Source organism: Cucurbita maxima, unplaced genomic scaffold (genome assembly GCF_002738345.1).
Source record: "Cucurbita maxima cultivar Rimu unplaced genomic scaffold, Cmax_1.0 Cma_Scf00021, whole genome shotgun sequence".
NCBI classification, from domain to species: domain Eukaryota; kingdom Viridiplantae; phylum Streptophyta; class Magnoliopsida; order Cucurbitales; family Cucurbitaceae; genus Cucurbita; species Cucurbita maxima.
The window spans coordinates 377,148-401,072 of NW_019272037.1; the positions used below are offsets into that span (position 1 = coordinate 377,148).

At 35.6% G+C, this 23,925-nt stretch overlaps 3 protein-coding genes across 3 annotated transcripts in view; 1 reads left to right on the forward strand and 2 right to left on the reverse strand.

Annotated features, from left to right (window-relative positions):
- Positions 1–2,861, reverse strand: part of LOC111495692 (14 kDa zinc-binding protein-like) — a 4,405-nt gene extending 1,544 nt beyond the window's left edge. The window contains exons 1-4 of the mRNA XM_023145850.1: positions 2,747–2,861; positions 2,559–2,663; positions 1,718–1,804; positions 162–309 (exon numbers count right to left, since the gene is read on the reverse strand). Of these exons, the coding sequence (XP_023001618.1) occupies positions 162–309; positions 1,718–1,804; positions 2,559–2,663; positions 2,747–2,772 (366 nt within the window). The 5' untranslated portion in view covers positions 2,773–2,861. The remainder of the gene's footprint in view (positions 1–161; positions 310–1,717; positions 1,805–2,558; positions 2,664–2,746) is intronic.
- Positions 2,862–2,934: 73 nt separating this feature from the next.
- Positions 2,935–4,826, forward strand: LOC111495694 (sulfiredoxin, chloroplastic/mitochondrial-like). Its single transcript, XM_023145852.1, has 5 exons — positions 2,935–3,175; positions 3,271–3,446; positions 3,700–3,733; positions 4,226–4,319; positions 4,610–4,826. The coding sequence occupies exons 1-5, from the start codon at positions 2,974–2,976 to the stop codon at positions 4,623–4,625; spliced, it is 522 nt and encodes a 173-aa protein (XP_023001620.1). The 5' UTR covers positions 2,935–2,973; the 3' UTR covers positions 4,626–4,826.
- Positions 4,827–4,957: 131 nt separating this feature from the next.
- LOC111495647 (protein NAP1) lies at positions 4,958–21,516 on the reverse strand. The gene is made up of 24 exons (XM_023145767.1): positions 21,219–21,516; positions 20,281–20,718; positions 20,092–20,166; positions 19,768–19,848; positions 17,126–17,206; positions 16,891–16,973; positions 16,442–16,526; positions 15,050–15,175; positions 14,826–14,933; positions 13,447–13,491; positions 13,219–13,361; positions 12,363–12,495; positions 12,160–12,270; positions 12,002–12,080; positions 11,271–11,464; positions 10,701–10,846; positions 9,953–10,034; positions 9,760–9,870; positions 8,453–8,578; positions 8,238–8,377; positions 8,003–8,099; positions 6,167–7,158; positions 5,782–5,994; positions 4,958–5,583 (listed from the first exon to the last, which is right to left on the reverse strand). Exons 2-24 carry the CDS (start codon positions 20,689–20,691, stop codon positions 5,091–5,093), a joined length of 4,155 nt encoding a protein of 1,384 aa, XP_023001535.1. The 5' UTR covers positions 20,692–20,718; positions 21,219–21,516; the 3' UTR covers positions 4,958–5,090.
- Between the last annotated feature and the right edge of the window lie 2,409 nt (positions 21,517–23,925).

Here is a 23,925-nt window from a genome sequence, read left to right on the forward strand (position 1 = left end):
AAAAAAAAAAAAAAAAAAAAAAAAAAAAAAAAAAAAAAAAAAGAATGAAAGAAAGAAAGGAATCAAAGAGAAAAAGGAACACTCAATATGCTATTTCAGAGGAACTCAGTATGTGCAGATAGTATACAGAGATAAGAACAAGAGGAGGAAAAAAGAAACACCTTTCCCAGCTCTGTCAATCCATCTCTGAGCTTTGGAATGATTAATATATGAACAGGAGCTTGTGGATTTATGTCTCGAAATGCAAGGACCTTCTCATCCTCATAAACGATGTTGGAAGGAATTTCCTTGGCTATTATTTTGTCAAATCTGAAGCAAAAATGTCAAAGAATATCAATTCCAGAAAGCTCAATATCAGTCTTAAAAGATTATAAAAGTGTGAGATCCCACATTGGTTGGAGAGGGGAACGGAACATTTCTTATAAGGGTGTGGAAACCTCTATCTAGTAGACACATTATAAAACCTTGAAGGGAAGCTCGAAAGGGAAAGACCAAAGAAGACAATATCTGCAAGCGTGGGCTTGGGCCATTACAAATGGTATCAGAGCCAGGTTGCGAATAATGTACCAGCAAAACGCTAGGCCCACAAGGGGGATGGATTGTAAGATCCCACATTGGTTGGAGAGGAGAACGAAACGTTACTTATAAGGGTGTGGAAACCTCTCCCTAGGAGACGCATTTTAAAACCTTAGGGGAAGCCCGGAAGGGAAAACCCAAAGAGGACAATATCTGCCAGCGTGGGCTTGGACTGTTACAAATGGTATCAAGGCCAGGTTGCGAATAATGTACCAGCGAGGACATTGGGCCCCTAAGGGGAATGGATTGTAAAATCCCACATTAGTTGGAGAGGGGAACGAAACATTCCTTATAAGGGTGTGGAAACCTCTCCCTAGTAGACGCGTTATAAAACCTTGAAAGGAAGCTTGGAAAGGAAAGCCCAAAGAGGATAATATCTACAAGCGTGGGCTTAGGCGGTTACAAATGATATCAGAGCCAAGTTCCAAACAATGTCCTATTACCTTGAAAGGAAGCTTGGAAAGGAAAGCCCAAAGAGGACAATATCTACAAGCGTGGGCTTGAGTTGTTACAAATGGTATCAGAGCCAAGTTCCGAAAAATGTTCCAGGAAGGACGCTGGGCCCCCCAAGGGGGATAGATTGTGATATCCCACATTGGTTGGAGAAGAGAACAAAACATTCCTTATAAAGGTGTGGAAACCTCTCCCTAGTAGACGCATTTTAAAACCTTAAGGGGAAGCCCGGAAGGGAAAGCCTAAAGAGAACAATATCTGCTAGCGTGGACTTGGGCCGTTACAAAAAGTTTCTAACATCATAAAGAATTTGAAACACAATTCAAATGGCTCAAATATATGGGTAGATTAGATGGATCAATGGAACAAGATTTTCGCGTCACTCAAACATTGTCTCTTTCTCGAGACTTGGTTTTCTTGACACATGTTAACCTTAATAATGCCTAGATTTAGATCCTAAACATGAGATGTAGATTAGTTTCACACCTAATATTTTGATCCGGGAAGGCAATATATTACCCTTTGCTTTGTTCAAGAGTTGATAATTTCTTCAAACTAGCATGCATATCTTCTTACAAGTGAATAAACTCCCATATTGTTAATAATTCTTCAAGCTTAATTCTTGGATAATGGAATTTTAAGGCTTTAGCAACAGCTAATCGGCCTCAATAATTTATTAAAGACATACATGGTTGGAGCTCCATTGTCTGCATCAGATGCAGCTGCTTTAGCAGCAAGTTTTTCATTGTTTGTGCTGCTAGCACGAATGGTCAATCTGGAGAAAATACAATGCAGCAATAAAAACTATGTCAGTACTTGAATAGCTAGCTTATTGGAATAGTGGGAAGAGATAAGTATTGGAAATTCAAATGGAATTAAAATTCTATTAAGTGGTAAACAAATAGTTTAAAGGTAACGGCCGATATTGTCCTCTTTGGGCTTTCCTTTTCGGGCTTCCCCTCATAATTTTTAAAACGCGTTTGCTAGGGAGAGGTTTCCACACCCTTATAAAGAATGTTTTGTTCTCCCCAACCGATGTAGGATCTCGCAATCCACACCTCTTCGAGGCCCAGCGTTCTCATTGGTACTCATTCTCTTCTCCAATCGGCATGGGACTCCACCAATCCACTCCCCTTTGGGGCCTAACGTCCTCGCTGGCACACCGCCTCATGTCCACTCCCTTTTGGGGCTCAGCGTCCTCGTTGGCACATCGCCCGGTGTCTGGCTCTGATACCATTTGTATCAGCCCAAGCCCACCGCTAGCAGATATTGTCCTCTCTAGGCTTTCCCTTTCGAGCTTCCCCTCAAAAGTTTTAAAACGCTCTCGGAAATTAGAAAATCTCCTATTTTCAACACTGAGACACTGTTTACATTTTAGAGGTAGAAACTAGGGGCTCCATACATATTTTAACAAGATGGATAATATTTCTTCGCTCCCATATATTACAGTCATAATAAGCCAAAGCCATAAAAAGAAATTTCATAATTTCAACATAATCCTCGTAAATACATAGAAAAAGCTTGTCTACCTTCGAGAGCTACTACGAAGTGGAAGGAGAAAGGCCGTGAAGTGATTGCCGGAATGTTTCAATTTCGCAGTCACCAATGTTCTGGTAGTCGTAGCTATACATTGCCTGCTAGTTTCATACCAAAACAAACAATTTCGCATTTCATTGTGACACGAAAATGCTAAAAAGATGGGAAGAACAAAGAACACCTCAAGAAAGATGTCCCTGCAGCCATTGGCTTCCTCAATCAACCAGAGCGAGAAAGACTTCGAAAACCTGCAAAATCAAGGTGTGTTGAACAAACAATTGATGGGTTGGGTTCAATTCAGGCCTTGAGGATTGTTTTTGCATATATTTTCTTATTTTTCTAAAAATAAATGTTCAAACGAGCTCTTACTTAAATGGGTTGGGCCAAAATTCGGCCTTGAAGACAAAAATGGGATTTATTGGCGGCCCATTTTCTCTCATCCAATGGGCTGGATCTGCCAATGCCCATCCATACACATCTTCTTCTTACCATATTGTGCAGAGGACGAGAGCGGAAGTAGGATCGATGATGGCTAATCTTTTCGTTCTCAATTTCCCAAGTTATAGTTCCAGCTTCAGGATCGTCTCTGCTTCAGCTTCTTCAACAAATGGTCCTCTCGCTATCCTTTATCTGATTGTTCATTCTTTTTCCCCTTATTCACTCGAATCAGTTGATGAATTGAGTGTCTTAACGATGAAATGGTAGGCGCTCATCCATTATCAGCAGGGAGCGGCGGTGGCGGTGGCAGCGGCAGCGGGCCAGTGATCCTGGAGCTTCCTCTGGAGAAGATACGGAGACCTCTAATGAGGACCAGATCTAACAACCCCGATAAAATCAAAGAATTAATGGAAAGTATACAAGAAATTGGGCTTCAAGTACCTGTGAGCTTTTTCGCCTCCTCCATTCATCATATCTTGATTGAACTCGTTTCTAGATCGTTTCCCACAGGATCAACAGACTGAAATGATTATAATATTGGGCGTCCATGATTTTCTTGTGCACTTTTTTCTTCTTTGATTCTAGTCATAAGATTTGGATTAGTGCTAATGAATTTGAGTTTAACGTAGAATTTGATTGAAATATGGCAACATATGCTCTAAAGATTTACTTATTCTCTCTCTCCTGTGGATGCAGATTGATGTTCTTGAAGTTGATGGAGTTTATTACGGTATGCTAATTTTATCCTAATCAATGTTAATACTCAGAACTTGCTACTTTTTACTCATAGTTGATTTTGATCGAGCATTGTTAGTTTGAAGTTGATTTTGATCGAATTTTGTAAAATGAATTTCATTCGAGAGACTAAAAGTTTATGATAGACGGGAGATTGATTTTAAGATTTATTTAAAGTACGAGTTCTAAGATGGGTTATTCAAAAGTATAAGAATGGGAATTTCTTCAACCATGATAGCGTGGCCTAATGGTCAATAAGGTTCATACTAATCCTAAAGAGTTTAGAAGCAATAGAATCAAGTATAGTGGTTGGCATCTAGGATGTAATATCTCTGCGGGTTTTCTTGACAACTAAATGTGGTAGGGTCATACTAGTGCCTTGTGAGAATAGTCGGATGTTTCAAGCAGGCTTGATTTGTAGCAAGTGGAAATGTCTCATCTAGTTTATCATTTTGGATGACTAGATTTCCTTCTCATGCCTTTGTAGGTTTCTCTGGTTGTCATCGTTACGAAGCTCATCAACGTCTCGGGCTTCCTACAATCCGTTGCAAAATTCGTCGTGGAACCAAGGAAACCCTAAGGTTTGTTGTACTACATCTTAAGACACGTTTGGAAGCTATTTTAAAATGATTAAAACTACTTTTGTCATGTTCTAACACCGAAACCTGCCTTCATTCATTCAAAATCACTTCAATATTTGATTCTTCACGTTTAAACCTGATTATCCTACCAGCAAAATTGACTTCGAATGATTAAAAACATGTTTGTTAGTGATTTTAAACCGTTTTAAAACCGCTCCTAAACGTGCATATAATACATTTGTTTGTCCCCTCATATTGTATAATACATTTGTTTGTCCATCATCTTGCAGGCACCACCTACGTTGAGGTTTCAGAAGGTTGCCTGCTGGTAGTAAATTTGCAAGTTCCATCGAACTCTTTATTGTTTTTAATGCCATCGAAAGCTATTAATGGATACTCAGAACAAAGCATGTGTAAATAAATATTACAAATATTTTCAAATGTCAAAGGTTTACATGTAAAGAAACCATTACTCATAGATCCATTTCGATGTCTAAAACTTACTAACTCGAGCATAATGCAAGCGTTGCTGTCTCGAGACCTGTCTCGAGACCGTTACTGATATTGAGATTTGTTTCATGGCCAAATCTGATCTACTACTTCCAAAAGTGATCAAAAAAATCATAATCACAATAGTAAGATCTAAGGAACTACTACTTCATTTGATTGATTTTTGTTCTATCATAGAACTTGAAGCAATTTCACGTACATTTTTAACAAAATTCATACAAATTACAATGGCAGAAGAAGAACATGGAACAAAGAGAAGTTTTACTTGTATGCTAGCGGTCCAGATCTTGAGACAGCAAACCTTGGAAGGGGGCTAGGACCTGAGCCGCCTGAAGTCGAGCCTTCAACATGTTTCACTTTGCGGCTGGAACTGTAATCCAAAGGGCCTGAACGACGAGCGTTTCGGTGTTTAGTTTCGATGCTCCTTGAGCTTCCGCTATCATGATCATGGATAGAGCCCTGACTATGCATCATTGATCCCTTAAAGTAACTCAAATCACTGCTTCCATACTGAGGAGTAGCATCGCCACGAGGCTGGCGTGGTGCAGGGGATGCATGAGTTACCGACACAACGGGCGAGTAGCGTGGGGATGCACTGAGGAGCGCTAATGCCCCTGGAGAATTGGCATAGTATTGGCTATATATTGAACGTAGAATGGCATAAGGAACATAAGGCTCCAAAGAGCTTCTTGGAAGGTAAGGTGAGACCTCACATAGTTGATCAAGAAAGATAAGCTGTGCTACAAGATGAGATCTGTTGGAAAAAGAAGTTAGTACCTATCGTACATAGTATGCTGATTAACGATACCGAAAACGTTCAACATTCTATTGAGCAGACAAATATGGAGAAAACTTAAGGTCTCAACTCGAGCAGGTTTTTAACATTCAAACAAACAGTTTCGAGTTGCACTCAGAATATAAACTAAGAAATTTATATGCAAAATTAGATTACCTGTTAGCTTCACTCCATGAATCTAAGATAATTCCAGCAGCAAGTTTTACAAAGAGCTGCATTGTTGACTTTATGCTTGCTTCAACCGATGTAAGACCATCGCCCTCGGAATTCAACGTTCCACCAGCATGACCATTTGGAAAAGGCTGCCTCTGCTCGTGTTCACGATCCAATCTCATGTACTCACTTCCAGCAATCACTGCAGTGATGCACCTGCAACCAGATTTAGTTGAGTATAGCAAGAGATAAAAAGAATCCAGACCGACCGTAAGGCTAATATGGAAGGAGCAAGACAACGCTACAAATGAAGACGTATTCAACCAAAATTCAAGCGTGTTAGAACTCAGAAACAGTTATTGTAAGATTAACAAATGTGCCATTTCACCTTGCTAGGCAATGGATATTATTGTTGAAACCTCCCGTATCGACATTGAAGGCAGTCGAATTCCAAATATTAGAAGTCATGAAGGAGGCAAATAAGTATGGTAACAAAGCCCATGAACCATCATTTGCACCCCCGACATCTTCCAAAATCGATCTTATCCACTGCGTATCATGATCAGAGATTACTGCAACACTGTTAGCCACTTCTCTCATCCTCCTAATATCCTTCCTTTCGGGTAATGCGTCGGGTATATGTTTAACGAACCCAGCTAACAACGAATAAATCAAGGGTGCACTATCTTCAAGAACAGTTCCAGCTGCTTCAGCTAAGTTTTGATCAAAAGCCAGAGCTAGACCTGCTTGAATACAGAATCCAATTACCGTCTCCATGTCTACAATTTGCTTAATGGATGCATCTCTTTCGATTCGGTCGCCAGAATGCAGACTGCTGGCGACTGACTCTAGTGCCTCACGGTTAGACCTTAATGATGTGTCGATGCAGTTTAGAAGTGCAGCTGTATGTTCTTTTAGCATACGCTCTAACTTATCGACTCCATAGCCACCAAATATCCGAACAAAGGCTTGTAGTTCTCTGGCGTCTGTGACAGAGTCAGCAAAATATCCACCCACAGGCCTTGTACTCTTGAAGCATTTGTGAAGTGGAGCAAAAAGAATTCCAGCACCTGAAGTATCCTTGATTATGTTTTCAATGTACCAGTTACAGACAGCTTCAGCTGCTGATCCTGTTTGTTGCTCTGCTGGCTTCTCAAATGAATGCAAAGATGAAACTGGACCCGAGCACGCCTCTGCAAGCAAAACATCTCGTATTCCCTGGGTAAGGTCCATGCTAATGTGCTGCTCTGCAAGATGGACAATACTGATATGCCGACGAATCAGAGATTCTAAAATAGAAGGTCGTTGAAGGTCATTCTCGGTTTTTATTACAGCAAGTAACCTCCTCCTGAAGTTGCCAAGGATGCATTCTCTCATATACTGCAACAAATAGCTTATTAGCTATCATGAAATCATATGATTTTCTCTCATGATGCACGATTCTAAAAGAACCATCAAAGTTGTCATTGTTTACGAGACAAAGGAAGCAACATGTAAAGAAAGGATAATACCAGGTAGGACATGGGCTAGAATATTAATAAAATCATTTTGTTCTTTTTCCCATATACTAGAAAAAGTCGTCTCGTTCAATTTGCTCAATTATGCTAGAAAAAAAATGTGAGATCTCACATCAATTGGAGAGGAGAACGAGCGCCAGCGAGGTTGCTAGGCCCTGAAGGGGGATGGACCGTGAGATCTCACATTGGTTGAGGAGAATGAAACATTCTTTATAAGGGTGTAGAAATTTCTCTCTAGCAGACGCGTTTTAAAAACCTTGAGGGAAGCCCAAAAGGAAAAGCCCAAAGAGAACAATATCTGTTAGCGGTGAGCTTGGGCTAGTACAAATGGTTTCCACACCCTTAGAAAGAATGTTTTCGTTCTCCTCCCCAACTGATGTGGGATCTCACAGTCCACCCCCCTTCAAAGCTCAGAATCCTTGGCACTCGTTCCCCTTCCAATCAATGTGGGATCTCACAATCCACCCCCTTCGAGGCCCAGTATCCTCAGTGGCACTCGTTCCTCTCTAATCGATAAGAAAACTTGTTAATATCATTGTCAAACTCAAAGAAAAACCTTCTCTTGTATGGCTGCTTTCTCATAAAGAGGGGATAAAGAAGCATGGAACTGATTTTAAATGCTCGTGGAATTGTGACATTAATCACAAATCATAAAGGACTGGAAGGATGCGAAAACGAAAAAAATGTGAAAAGTAATCATATCATACCTCCCTCAGAACAAAAACGTGATTTAGAACACATATAGGCTCCATATCATTCAGAACAGAGCATAGATTAGTCAACCTTTGCATTGCAGCTTCAAGCCTGTCAGAGGAAATTTTTGAAGACCGACTTCATTTACTCAAGTTCTAACAAGTCTAGAATATTTTTTAAAGCCTCCATTCCTCGAAAATCTTAAAATGTGGGAACGAAACAAAGTTATAATAAAGAAAAACAGCTTACATTTTTATTGAACCATTATTTTCAGGATAGCTTTCATAGCCAGGTAAGGGAAAACCAGCTGCTCCTTTTGGAGATTTAGACAAAGGAATTGAAGCTCTCGCAGCATAATTTAGAAAAGAAGCTGCTTGCTCTGGTAGAAGCTGAAATTTCTTAAAAGCATTAGCCTCAAGTGTTGAATAGTGCCACAAGTGTTGAATATTGCAATATAAAATTACCTGAATCTCTAGCGCACCAAATCCTCCTTCGGAGTCGAGGATATTAATCAATCCCTCCAAACCACCCATAATAGACTCGATGAGAGATTCTACATATAGTACGGCGTCCCTGCCAATTTTAGTGACCTGCCATGAACTTCAAATCACAAATGCTTCTTCGAAATATTTGATCAGACTGTTCGATAAGGCAATGTAATAGTAGGCGGATATGAACTTGAACCACATCAAAACCCCGACACAATACTCACAACGAGGTCCATCCCATCACCACTACTAGATGTCACTAGATATCCGTCAGGAAATGAGGAATAATCCAAAAAATCTCATTTCTCACATTCATTCTCCACTTTTAAGATATCAACACTAACCTCAAATCCAACAAATCTTTAGTCGGTTCTTCACAAGAATGTAAATCAGTGATACACATTAACTTTTACCATATATCCTCAACAATCCTCGCCTCGAACAACGCACACTATAAAGCCTCCCCTAAGGCCTATGGAGCCCTCGAACAACCTCTTCTTAATCGAGGCTCAACTCCTTCTCTGGAGTCCTCGAACAAAGTACACCCTTTGCTCGACACTTGAGTCACTTTTGACTACACCTTTGAGACTCACAACTTCTTTGTTCGACATTTGAGGATTCTATTGACATGACTAAGTTAAGGGTATGGCTTTGATACCATGTTAGGGATCACGACTCTCCACAATGGTATAATATTGAACACTTTGAGAATAAGCTCCCATGGTTTTGCTTTTGGGCTTTCCCAAAAGGCCTCATACCAATGGAGATGTATTCCTTACTTATAAACTCATGATCAACTCCTTAACGATGTGGGACTCCTCTCCCAACAATCCTCAACAAAAAGTTGTATAAAGAGCATGAAATCTAACTCTAGTGAAGGCTGGGCTCTCTAATTAGTTGGTGAAATCTTTCCTTTAGAACATAATATTAAGCAATGTACATAATTGGCTTGCTCATTCGTCCTCCGTAATCATAAAGCTGGTTCCCACCAAGTTAAGGGACCCAACTTCGGTTTATATGCTACAAATTTGATGTTTATATCATTTGGCATTATTGTAAAAGTGAAAAACCAAGCTTATATTAAACAAAATGAAAGAATATGCAAGGGCATATCAGAAAACCAACCCCACAAAGGGAGTCGAAACCACTTTATAACCTCTCAACCTCTAAAAAAATTTACTATTCCTATTGAGCCCGAATACCCCAAAATACAGGGGAAAGCTGCCAACGACCGCTCTAATCCCACAAGGAAGGATTTATAAAAAGATGTGTTGAAAAATTACCTCCTCTGGGACAATTGGTGAAGCACACTCGGGAAAACTACTGGCGATGCCGAGCCATGCACAGCAATGTTGAGGTCGTCCTTCAGGTCCAAACATCGTATTTCTGAAGACCTTCAGAAAAACAGAGGCATATTAATGCACATTATCAGTGCATTTACAAATTAATCATAATATTGAAAATACAAGAACTCACTGCTGTAAGGTGCTGGTGGTAGAAGTAAAGCTTTCTAAGACTTCCGTGCTTTGATAATTGGTATTCTAGCTCGTCAACACATCTGAAATAATACAGAATATGAAAGTCAATATATTGTGCTACAAGCGGTTGAATATTTGTTCGTCAACACATTTTTTTTAAAAAAATTTATTAATCCTTACATATACATAATATCTACATTTTCTATTGGATGCCTAAAAACGACCTGGTTTCCTTCCGCTTCGCACTTATACCCTAGAGGGTTTTTTGCAATTTAGTATGCCTTGGAATTTATGTTAACGTAATAATAAAAAAATAAAAAATCTATAGCGGATGGAATTCTTTGGAACTCGAGGACACAATTGTGCAACCTATAATACATATCTTGTTAAAGCAAGTTCGAGTCAATAGGTCTCTATGAACAAGGATCTTTAGAGTCTTCCATTGTTCATGATCATACAAGACCATTTTTCCATTATTCAGATTTTTAGACATAATTATTGTGGTATTCTCTTTCACCAACTTATATTCCTTTGAACCTCATTAAAGAATGCATAAAATAGGATATGTTAATACATTTAGCTTTTAAGTATACCTCCATTTTTTCAGAATGAAGATTAAATATTACCGATAAGATACTCTTAAGAAGGACACTGTCATGCAAAAATTTAACAAATCAAATATAGATTACTCAAAACATTCAATAGAATTTTGATCAATGAAACACAGTTATAGGTAGATAAAGAACCTGGACCAATTATATGCAGCATTTCCTTCTGATAATAAGCCCTCTTTCCCAGTCGAAACGGTTGCCTTCTCCAAGTGTCGAATATTAATAGAAGACCGGGACGATGTGACAATCATCAGTACTGACAGCCAATCCTTCCGAAAATCCTATAAATGGAGACAACTACTAATTAAAATCTGCTAACACGTAAGAATGATAAATATTAAACAAGGAATGTCACAATTCTTCAAGGTAAAATATAACATTTGAATGGTTATAATTATGAACTTCTTTAAAGTTATTCTTTTCTTTACTTTTTCTTTAGAACATTCAAGGAGTGCTGCTATTGAGGCTTCGCAGACTTTTTTGGAACAGGCTGAAAATGATCCTTCCGATTATGCTATTAACACAATACACTTGCCAAACAAATCAACCAAAATATAAACACTCACTTCAGTTGTTTAAGCATGATCATTAACCTGAATAAGGTTTGTAATACTAAAAAAATGAATGTCCAGAAACTGCATCTCTGTTTATGATTACTATAATATGTACAAAATAAGTTCAGAGGGTCTTTCCAAGATTGCTTACTGAGAGATCGCATGTGAGTGTGGATATGTTTTCACCCTGTGGTTTAGGTATGCTTTCAAGGTGAGAAACAATTTGATGGAGAAGTCCCTTTAGACTGGCATCTAAGTCAAGAGCCACCATCCCTGGAGTGCCCAACAAAAACCGGATTCTACCAGCGCAGGAAGAAAGATATGATAATGCATAACCTCGAATTGCTGCACACAAACACATAAAATTTTGTCAAAAAAAATTCTATATTGGAGCACTGATACTATTGGTAGCTCTTTTTCTAACAGCCCAAGTCCACCGCTAACAGATATTGTCCACTGTTGCCTATTACGTATCGCCTTCAGTCTCACGATTTTAAAATGCGTCTGCTAGGGAGAGGTTTCTACACCCTTAAATGCTTCGTTCCCCTCTCCAATCGATGTGGGATCTCACAATCCACCCCCTTGGGGGCTGGCGTCCTTACTAGCACACCGCCCAGGCACTCTGATATCATTTGTAACCGCCCAAGCCTTAAACAAAAATGTAAGAAACATGTTTGATCGATTGTGATACCATCAATACCACGTTCAAATGTCACTCGTCCCAAAAGCATAAGCTGTTTATTCATTCTTAACTTTAATTTATGGACAATATGAAAATCAATCAACCACAACAGCTACATTTTATACATATTATGTCAGAGTAATACATTTTATTCACAATAATCTGCGACTTAAATAGTTGTTTAGATGCATTGACCCCACCTGCAATGTACTTGCGCACTAAACAACAAAGGCGATCCATTCCATCTATCAGGAATCCAATAGTTGGATCGCTAGGATCCTGCAAACAAAATTTAGTTGAAATCAAACAATTCCTCAACATTTTGGTAGAGGAATTTTACAGGGTGGAAGCATTTTACTATGTCCACTGGTATAATCCTGGCGGCTTTGGATTTTGAGGATGCGATTCCCACATGTTGAAAATACCAGGTCACTTCAGATTGTGCTAAAGCCAATGCAGAATACACCATCTGTCATAGGTTTTGATATTAGGGAAACATTTAAAAGGTCATGCATCAAGTAAAGGGTAGTATTATTCTTACACAAAAAGGGAGAAAAATACCTGAATATTAGGGGCCAATAAACTCGGCTGATCAGAGAAGAATATCACCATTCTTCCAATCTCTTGCTTAAGGAATATTCTCCTCTCATGATGTATGGCATCACAAGCCACTATTGCTTGTTCCTGGATCTCACTGTAATGCACAGCAAATTTATTGTATTATAAGCTTCATGAAAGGGGGAGGGAGGAGGTAAAAGAATAAAATACACACAAAATCAGGTCAAAACTCATCAAGGAATTTATGAAGACAAGATCAGGGAAACTTTTCAGTACAACTAAAATTTTATTTTATTTTTGAAAAAGCTTTAAGGTTTTCAGATTTGCCATCAAGAATGGACCTCTGAATAAGATTTACTTCTTTTTTTTTTAACCTACCTGAATAAGACTTACTATTGATCAAACAAAACACTCACCTGAAACCTATAAAACACACATGAATTGATTCCCTAATGTTAACTTCTACACATTATAACAAAGTTTAATATGCTAGGCCTTTTACTACCTATTTCCTATCCAGAACCATCAAGCGAACCACATTATCCAAACTTGAGTCGGAGGTTTGCTTATTAATCAATACCATATACTAGGGTAATTCTTATTACAACCCTCCAAGGAACTTTGCTTGAACTTCTTAACATGTTAGAGAACATAATGAGCTCTGCAGAGTACAACTAATGCATGTGATCAGATATACAAAAAGCGTTTTCTTGAAAAGGAAAACTGCAGGTATTGACTGATAATGACATCCCTTCCAACCAACGTGATTCTCATGTCCTAGTAAAAAACATAGAATTTAAAAAGATAACTGGATGATTACGGCGGTGAAACAGAAGAAAATATGAGACTTTCTTTTTACCTGATCATTTTTTCAACCTGCTTGGCAACACTATACTCCAGATCCGCTTCTTTCTGCTTTGTACGCCCAGATTTAGCCATCTTCTTTGATTCCAATACTCTTGGTAAAACATATAATTGATAATCCTCATGAAGATGTATGAACTACATGTCAATAGAAGCAGCGATGAGAACAGAAATGAATAAGAACTATTTCAAATAAGGGCTTCTAAAGGTTGTTCTATCTCACCTCATCTCGAAATAAAGAAAGAATTAAATTTTCCTTCAGTACGACCTGAAATGTCAGGATGGAGGATGAGAGAGAAGAGAACAAAATCCATAAGAAATTATGATAAATATATCCAACTAAAGTGGAAATAATTCTTTAGAGAAGGAAAAAGCAAGTAAAAAAGGGGGAGGGAAGACAAGGACAGAACTATAATAAGCAGATGGTGAAAACATCTCACGCAGCTAATACCAAGAAGCCAACAAAGCACTACAATATTCGACACTCAGCAATATGTCGGAATAATCAGGAAACAGATATTTATCCACAGGTTGATAAACTCCATCAGAATGCTGGGGCTTTCCACTATTACATACAAAGCAGGGATAGGATGCCATTAAGACAAGAAATACCGACATCTGAATCACAGCACAAGGTTTGATCTTCATTTCATTTGCTTCCTTCTGCCAAGATCTAACAAAAGTGAAGTCCTTTTCTAGGAGAAATTATTTGAGGAGGCCACAGTGTTCGAGAGAGAAACTGTAAAAGTACCTCAAAATTATATCTAATGGTTATTAGGGACATGCATATTTTTTAATCCACGTCCTATAAGGAAAGAACTCCTTTTGGTTTCCCATCAATGGCAACAAAAAAAATCTAAGATGAAAAATACAACCCAACATCCACCATTTCCAATGAATCCAAAACTCCAAACCTACCTCATTCTTGTGGAATTTATGTGGACTAATTGGAAGACTAACTCTTCCTTTGTTTTTCCAAGACTCCATCACCACCCATCAACTGCTTTCTTGGCCACAAATAGGGTCAATGATTTGTCCAGTATTGGTAAAAGTAGCTTGAGATATGAGGATATCGAAGCAGAAAACTTTTCAACCTTTTGACCAAGACATGCAAAAATCATATGGACTCAAATTTGAAACTAATTGATGTATCGATGAAAAAGTTCTTGTTTCTTTTTTCTTAAAAAAATTGATACCTACCTAGGGACTTCCAGAATATTAGCTTTCTCTGAAATAAGAGTATTAGTCTCATTATATTTCTGTTAACAGTACATTTATGAAATGAGTCCCCCATGCATCTCCATGACCACGAAACCTTCTTTTTCTTATCTTTTTTTTTTTTTTTTTAAATATTAAATAATTTACTGTATACAAGTTTTTGCCCACTGATAATAACAGAGGGTCCAAGCCACTAAAAGGAGGATTTTATCCAGTAAATTTACTCGAATATAAGTAAATGGAGATGACATCACATTAGTACCTACGTGATGCATGAACCAAAAATATCAACTAGGATAGGTAGGAGTGGGACATGAAGATACTTTTAGTTCACAAGGAAAATTTCAGCTAGAAGGAAAGGACTCATAATATAGAGGCAAGTACCAGAGCAATGTCAATGCTGGTTACACGAAGCAGCTCATCAGGGCAAACAAGATACCCAAACAATACCCACTCCCGATAAGAGGTGACATTTGCAAGATCTTGTGCTCTCTGCACATGAAGTGGTGGAACAAATTAGAAGAGTAAGCAATAAACAAAACAATACTTCAAAATTTTCCTAATTAACAGTAGTATGATATAGAAAGATCCTCCAAAGAGAGGTTTACCATTGGATGAGCGGAGTTTGTGAGTATGTCTGGATATCGAGGATGATATGGACTTAAAAATCCTTCATTTCTAAGTTTTCTTGTATCCGTTGACAGAAAAATAATAGGACCCACTGCCTCTAAGACCTAAAATGGCCAAGTAAAGATTGCATTAACAACTCTTCACAAGTTACAAACTTTACATTCTATACAGAAATGAACGGAGAAGAAGAAAGCATCAAAACCAGTCATACTTATTCAACGACTCAAATTATGGTTCCATAGATGCAAGAAATAAGTTCAGTAAAACTAAATCATGACATTTATTTGGATACATTTAGCTATAAGCCATTTAGTGCAATCTCCTCAAAATTATAGAAGAAAAGCGGAGAAAAACTTGTTCCAGTCTCGAAAATTAAAAAGGGTTATAGTAAATGAACAAAATAACTATTTCAGATAAATGTCATATTTGTTTTCTATATTCCTTTTCCTTGTTATTCTGTACATTTAGACTACTATTAAAGCTTGGCTGCAAGAATTTATAACACTATTTTCAGGGACCATCTTAGAGCTTTTTCAAATCTTCTAGGGTTAAACTAGAAATTTTTTAGGACCAAAGGAAACTATTTCTCATACCTCATTGACTAAGAAAATGTATCTTTCCTTTCTTTAGTTTGCTTGGTATGATGTCAACTATATGTTTGACTAGTATCATCTTTCTCAGCATTTTATATCTAGAATTTTGGGTAAGTTACAAGCTTGGTTTCACAACTTTGATGATCGAATTTAATAAGACCCTAAATTTTAAAAACTGTTTAATATGTACCAAAACTTTTAACTATTAGGTTAACTTAGTGATCCATAATGGCCAAGCAAATAGTAAAGGAATAGCTTAAAGATAATGGATTGAAATCATGGTGATCACTTACATAATTTAATACCCTATGAATTCTCTTGACAACAAATATATAAGGGCAAGTAGTTGCCCCATAAGATTAGTCAAGGTATCTTCAAGTTACCCCTCACACTCACGAATATTAGAAAGAAAGGTCCCTAAGTTTTTAATATTGTGTCTAATAGGTCCCTAAGCTTTAAGAACTATCTAATGAATCCTTTAACTTTGAATTATATGTCTAAAAGCCCCTAAGAAGTATCTCATAAATCATGAATTAGTTAGACACAAAATCAAAAATTTAGAGACCTATTAAAAACATAAATAAACGTTCTATCTATTAGACATGACAATAAAAGATTAGGGATTTAATAGACTCCAAATCCAGGACCCATTATACACAATTGTTAAATAGACCAAACTTAAAATTATAATTTAACCTATAATTTTTGTTTCTCATTATGCCCAAAAAAGAAGGCCATTTTGTAAATTGCTTTCATTAAGATAAAAGTGACATTAACCTCTCCAATACGTGGGCTGACAAAATTTAGATCTTCTTGTAGTCCTTTCAACGGTGGATCATATGAGTCAATGAATTGAACCAGCCTGTAACTCATAAAAAAGAGACAAAAAATGAATAATTTGTTAGTCTAAGTTGAAGATTTTCTTTGAAACTATGAGTTAGAGATCATGATGAAAATAAGTCTAGTATCACCAATCATTGCTAAGAAAATGGCTAACAATAAGAACAAGCGCCTAAATGACTGGATAGTGAAGCTACGGTGAATCCAAAATAACTCTTCAGCTAAATGCCATGGTAGTCCTCAAACTTGTAAACAAATGTAATTTTGTTTTTCATCCAAAAGTGCCAAAATAATGCAGTTAAATATAGAATATAATTTTTTATCTCTCTGAAAATACAAACAGAGACAGACTGAGGTAGAACTTAAGAAATAACTATTCTTCATACCGATGATAAAAATCACAGTCTCGGTCATTTCTTGTCATGGCGTGCAAGAGGTTATAAATCTGAAGCATCATTTTTCTTGGCAACTGTCACGAAACCATTATCAGCAAAATAAAAAATTAATATGTCAACGAAAATAGGGGTGTTGCCAACATATATAGTTGATAAGCTCTTAGATTAATGAAATTGAAACACAAGGGGAAAATACCAAAAACAACAAATTTTTTAGTTGACTTGCCTTGTGAGCAAACAAGTTAACACGGACGAACGAACAAAAGAGATCCATAAAAGCATGCAGAATGACTGAGTTTTGATGGGGCTGCAAAATACTGTCACAAGTTATTAGAGATAATATACAGAATCATTGTCACTCTTATTTTGATAATAAGTACACCAGGAAAGTATGATTATAAAGTGACAACACTGCAAGTACCATGCTTTATTTATTCATTCAGTGATATCAAGCTTTAGCAGCTACAAGAAAGCTTTCCAATTAATTATATAGGAAAAATATGCTCGAGTCAATTGTTTGTTGGTGAATGATTCTTTTCTTAACAAGTTAGAGAAAGCTCTCCAAGGTTTACAAAAAATCCGATCTCAAATCTTAGAAGAACATATGACCTCTGTACACCTAACTTTATCTTCAAGGTATTTCTTTTTGTTATAGTATTGGTATAATTAAATTTACCATAACCCACAGCTTAAACTTTTAGGTTGATTGGTAACTTTACGTAGTATCAGAGCAGAAGGTAATGTGATTGAACCCCTATAATGTCATTTCCTATCCAATGAATATTGATTTACATTTGTTGGGCCTTCATGGGGCTTAAACTCATTTCTCTGAAGTCCCTATTTCGTTTTTACTTGCCCCAATGAGCACTAGGCCACCCATGTAAGTGAATAACTAGAATTTTAGTAACTGCCACTTCTTTTAATTGACACTAGCAGCAATAGTTTTGAATTTGATTGTTCTCTATCCTTCATAGAGAGTGTTACCTCTAGTCAATTGTATGTGTCTGTCTATACTTCTTTTGTTTTTAAGGAAATAACTCTATATATACTTAGATTCGATACAAATACAAATGAAAAGATTAGAACGAAAGTTTGAGGATATGGGTTCTGGTTGAACTCCCTACGGCTTCACCCAAAGGATTAAAGCTGTCAGACATTCGTGTTTCTTTTCGATAAATGATCGTACCAAAGCTATCCTCAGCTAGCCTCAAAATTTGAATGAGGAAATTAACGAAGTTCAAGGTCAATCAATTGGAAAGAACTACTCTTCATATCATTTTTCAATTTTATTTTAGACGCAAAGTTTAAATGAGTCCTATTCCCTTTTAATTTAAAACCATATCTTTGCAGTATCCCACTTCAGAGGCTAATGGTTGGCTTGGTAACATGTGGATCCTTACAATCATAAGATTGAGTAGAAGTTGAAAGGGAGAAAAATATATTTGGCAATAGTTATGGATAAAAGGAATGATGAGGATGGCTTGGAGTATGTGTCAGTATTCTTAAGATCTTGAAAAAACTTGGGAAATGGGGTCAACTTGGAGAATACAATGCTGAACATAACTCTTTTATGGAAAACACTCGCACTCTTTATTAAGATCAATCGAGAAGAAGACATTTTGTAGAATACTACTACTTTGTAATTCTTGGGATGAAAACCTAGATAGGGTGAACAGGTATTTATGGTAGAGGCTAGACAATTTATTCCTAAAATTTCTCAACCTTTTTCCTAAATTACCTAAATCATTTTTCTAAAATATCTGGGTATCTTTATTCTTAAAATACCTAAATTATTTTCCTAAAATAAATATACACTGGGCTCATACAATTATTGAGCTTGACCCTATGGGCCAGTGATGATATTTTAACATACAAGTATACAGTACCAACATGGATATGGATGAAATAGCAGCCAAAGCCATTGACATTGGTTACAACATGGGACATTGGCCTTTGAATTATTTCGGTTGCCTCTGGGAGGAAAACCCAACAATATCAGCTTTCATGAGCCAAATCCAAGGAACGGGAAAGTACTCTTGTCCACTCTATACTTGAAAGTTCACCAATATATTTTGTTGGCTAAATTACAAAACATACTCCTAAACTTTATCATTTGTTTAAAAAAATATCTCGATTCTTTAAAAAATTGTAATATTATCCTTGATCTTTCATAAACATTGTTTATTCAAAATTAGCCTTGGAGTAGAAATCCAATAACTCAAGGATATAAAAAAAATGTCAAAATTTGATAGAACGTTCAATGAGAATTGGGATCTGGAGCAGGTGTGGTGGTGACTTGGAACAATGTGGCGATGTTCAACTCCTAATTTCCATTTCAAGCCACTGCTTCCAAGTCCCAATTCTCATCCAACATTCTAACAAATTTCAACTCCAATGGTATTTTTGAAAGCCAAGAGTAATATTACAAATTTAGAAAAAACAAAGATATTATTGAAACTAAAGGTAAAGTTCAGGTTTTTTTTTCATAATTTAGTCCATTTTGTATACTTCTAAGATGCCTATAAAGGTGCCTAAGATTCCAGAACAAGTGACGAGGAACTTTCTTGGGCAGGGCATAGTGGGAGACTCATAAATCCATCTCCTAATTTGGCCGGTGATGATCTAGAAAAAGCATAATTCAATTACCAAGGGAAAGGTAAGGATCGGGTTCCCAGATTTTTTTTTTTTTTTTTTTTTCTTCCTTTCCCCCTGTGAAACTATAAAAGAGCCTTCTACTACATGGCGTATGTTGGTTTCAAGGTCTTTTTAATACAAAAGTAAAACATGTTGCAAACAAAACTTTGTATAGATATCATTCTGGCTGGCTGACATCTTCTACATACTAACATGACAATTTCTAAAACTCACCAATAAAGTTATGACCGTACTACTAATGTCCAGTATAAGTCGCAGAGCCTGTTCTCGAAATGCCATCAAATCAAGTAGCAGCTGTTAAAGAAAAAGGAAACTGTTACAATTTATAGTATATGCTTGAAATCTAATTGAGGAAAAGAAAAGTAAACATTTGAAATGGCACAGCAACCAACTTGCAAACTCTATTTTAGATTGTGGTTACTTGTTGCGAAGTCACTAATGTTGAGTATAAAGAGCTAAACAAACATGGCTGCCAGTATATTAATTTGAACGTGCAAATATTCGATGAAAGCTGGTTAAAGATCTACCAAGTCCTACCTGAACCCACGGTTCCAGACTTTGAATATGAAGTTCTGCACTATCATTGATAGCATCCAGAGCAATTTTATCAACCTGGGCCAATATTTTCCAACAGCATTTTAAGTTAATTAGTACTGTGCACATAAAAAGGACTGATACGAAACATATGTGCCCAAGGGAAAAGGACAAATACAAGTGAAATCTTACACGCTCAAGTTGTAATTTGCTAAAATGTTCGGGGAATTTTTTTGAGAGCAATATGCAAATCCGTGGATGGTTGGGGAAAACTCCTGATTTCCAAAATGCTTCAGAAAATACATGAGCAATTGGATCGGGATAGTCTAAGATTTGGTTCAGCCTATACATTTTAGCCATAAGACCATCTGCAACTTCAATAAGCTGGTACACCCACTGAACATTCAAACCCTTAAGGGACCCAACTGAAATAGGGTTCTGGCCATCATGGGCAGTATTCCTAGTGCTCCGAGTTGCAACCGGAGAAGCCATATCCAGTCCTAAGTACTCGGTCCATCTCGATTGGTCATCCTCCCTTGTTCTAGTATTTGTGGGTGATAGAGATGGATCCTGAACTGAATAGCGTTGTCTCGACTTTGCCATTGATTAATAACGCCAATGCTAGAAAATCTGCAATAACCAAATATAAAGTATAACGAAAAAATTCAATGATCATTCTGTGAAGACTAGAAAGAAATCATGGACGGAGAAAAGAGATTAATTCCACAGCACTAATTGCTTTGTGTTAATTATTCCAGCTCCACGGGTCAACAGTGAGTGACAAACTTCATCCAGGGGAAGGAAGCTACCAACACATCAAAAACTAAACGACATGTAGCAAATTCAACCTAAGCAGCTAAAACAGCCCGACCAAATTCCATGTTCTTACACAAAATCCTTCCTCTCTTCAAAATTCTGTAAAAACAAAGCTTTGTTTCGCGCACTGCCTCCAATAATTTCATCTCAATGTTGAATTCCATGAAAAACAGTTTAAAGGCTACAAGAACCTCCCTCCCAACAGTGCTCAAGTCGAATTAAATTGCGAAAAACAACCACATTTCTCTCCCAATTTTAAGACGCATTACGCAACCAAACCAGACAACACAACAGCAAAACAGAGAGGAACATACCTTGATAATCTCGAGTAGCTCAAGTAAGCATAAAGCTGAGCTCAGATCCAGTTCAGTAGTTGATGGAAGAAAAAGAAAAGAGAAAAATTACAGTGAAATGAAGTTGGAGATGACGAAGAGTTGAAGAATCCGTTCCTTTTCCCTTCCCTTTTCAAGTCAATCTCGTGGTCGCCTGTTTCTCCGGGAATTTCTATTGAACTAAAGATGTAAATCTCCACAGTCCTCTCAGCTCCACCATCTCCAGTTCTTCACCCTCCAATTTTTAGAAATCTTTGTTTATACTCTCTACTCTGAAAATTGCTTTATTTTTTTTATTTTTTATTTTTCTCTTTTTTATTTTATGGGGAAAATATAAGTGATGTGAATATCGGACACAGCTACGTATGAATTGCGTAATAAATATAGCCTAATAAAATTGAAGTGAAATAAGCGAAATTCTTCCTTTTCTATTTTTAAATATATATATATTCTTCATTCAAACAAATTTTTAAATAAAAATTACCAAAAATATAATATAATATCCCATGGTTTATTATTTATTATTTACTTGTTTATTTAATTACTCATTAAAGAAGTAAAATATTAAATAAATATATAATAATTAGTTTTGTGTTTTAATTTTAATATATATAAAAATTGAAGTTGGAAGGACGAAAAGTGTAATCTCCTTCACCGGTTTTCCGTTAAAAGGAAGTTTTTTATCATAATAGATTAAATGGACATCTCTAATGTTAATTATCGGTGAATTTTGTTCATTTTAATTATTTAAGTCTAGTTATCGAGTTTTAATTTTAAGTATTTTAAAAAAATTAAGCTTTGATATTAATGGCATGGCTAAATTACGTGCATATAGAAGCTTGTGTAGTAAGTAGTATAGTCTTTTATATAGTAATGTGACGTTACATAATAAATTAATATAACATCGTGATATATTAAAGTAAAATACGAGTCGAGAATCCAATAAAATTATGATGAAGTAAACTAAGTGGTATTAAAATAGATATACATTTTGGAAATATTGTAATTAAAAGTAAATAAATTTTTAATTACGAAATATTTGTATTTCATATCAGATAAATATATATTTTTTTTTTAGAGTAACATTAAATTATTTAAAATAATAGTATGCTTGTCATTACTTTTTGAATTTCAAATTATAAAAATTTAAAAAGTTAAATGATATAATTTTTTTTATTATTTGTATGTGGGTATATGAAAAGCTAATTATGTCCCCTAAAAGCACTTTTAATTAATAAAATTATCAAAAAAAAAATTATTTTGTTCAGTATTTTTTTTAATGTATGGAGGGAAAATTATGTGATATTTTATTGTATTCTCCACGTCAAACAGACCTTAATAATTAATAATTTAAAATTTCACGAAAAAATCACATAAAATAATTTGTCGAGATATAACATTTTTTAATTATTTTTTAATATTTTTTTAGTTGGGTTTTCAACATTTACATTATTTTTAAAATTAAATTTATATGATTTATTAATTAGTTTAGGAAAGAATTATTTTCACTTTTTATTAAATTTAATTTAGAAATTTTGAAAACTTTATAATATAACACATGGAAGGAATTATGAGTTAAAAAAATATTCACGTTGCATTAATGAATATTAATTATATTTATGAGTTAAACTTTAAAATTATCTAATTAAAAATTTTAATTGGGTAACCAATAAATTTTAAAATATTTAAAAATTTTAAATTAAACATAAAATTTAATTTTTAAATTTTTTAAAAAATTAAATAAACGTGAAATTTGAACCACTTAACCTATAATTTAATCCAAAAAATGCTCAATTAAAATTACATGATTTTAAGAGAGGAGAACACGGTTACTATGGTGCATTCGCATGCAGAAAATAAAAACCCTCGAAGTTTTTTTATTTTCTTATTTTTCTTTAGTTTAATTTTTTAAATTCACCGTTTCAAGAGTTAGTGGAACACACGTCAAACGACTTGCACCAAAATTTTGTATCATTTATTTTTTTATTATTATTTTACTAAAAATAATTTTACAGTTGACTTTTTATTTCTCTCATTATAAATATAAATATTGATTTAAATCTTCAATTAATAGAATTTTATAATTATTTAACTATTTTTTTAAATTAAAAATCTAAATTAAAAGCTCCATTTAAAGAAAAAAAATATATAATTTTAATTGAGAGGGAGAGAGTTTAGCAATAATATTTTAAGATTTTTTTAAATAATTTTAAAGAAAAATATTGGGAGGACGGCTGCAATTTAATTAACTTTGTTGAAGTAATTAATATAAATGACATGATAATTGAAAATTTTATATATTTTTATTTCATGGATAATTACAATCTCTAGTAAACGCGTAATGGGTTGACAGAGATACATAACGAACCAAAGCGAACAATATCTTTTAGCGATGGATTTGAGTTATTACAAATGGTATTAGAGTCAGATACTAGGCAGTGTGCTATTGAAGACGCTTGTAAGATCCCACATCGGTTGAGGAGTAGAACGAAACATTCTCTATATAAGAGTATGAAAACTTTGTCCTGGCCATGAACTTGGGTCGTTACAATGCTAGAACTCCAAAGAAATGAATGGTGAGATTTCAGGTCAGTTGGAGGTCTCTTGCCAACATTAATATTTTTATTCGATTGAATCAATATTATCTCTAAACACTAAAAAATTTTATTTTTAAAATTTCTAATATTAT

Bases quoted from the DNA above. Each gene is read 5' to 3' on its own strand.
- LOC111495694 (XM_023145852.1), top strand. From the start codon at position 2,974: ATGGGATTTATTGGCGGCCCATTTTCTCTCATCCAATGGGCTGGATCT. The intron at 3,176-3,270 runs GTCCTCTCGCTA...ATGAAATGGTAG, and splicing joins TTCAGCTTCTTCAACAAATG to GCGCTCATCCATTATCAGCA. The intron at 3,447-3,699 runs GTGAGCTTTTTC...CTGTGGATGCAG, and splicing joins AAATTGGGCTTCAAGTACCT to ATTGATGTTCTTGAAGTTGA.
- LOC111495647 (XM_023145767.1), bottom strand. From the start codon at position 20,691: ATGGCAAAGTCGAGACAACGCTATTCAGTTCAGGATCCATCTCTATCA. The intron at 16,974-17,125 runs GCAAGTCAACTA...GTTTCGTGACAG, and splicing joins TTAACTTGTTTGCTCACAAG to TTGCCAAGAAAAATGATGCT. The intron at 12,496-13,218 runs GTAAAAAGAAAG...TGTGCATTACAG, and splicing joins CAGGTTGAAAAAATGATCAG to TGAGATCCAGGAACAAGCAA.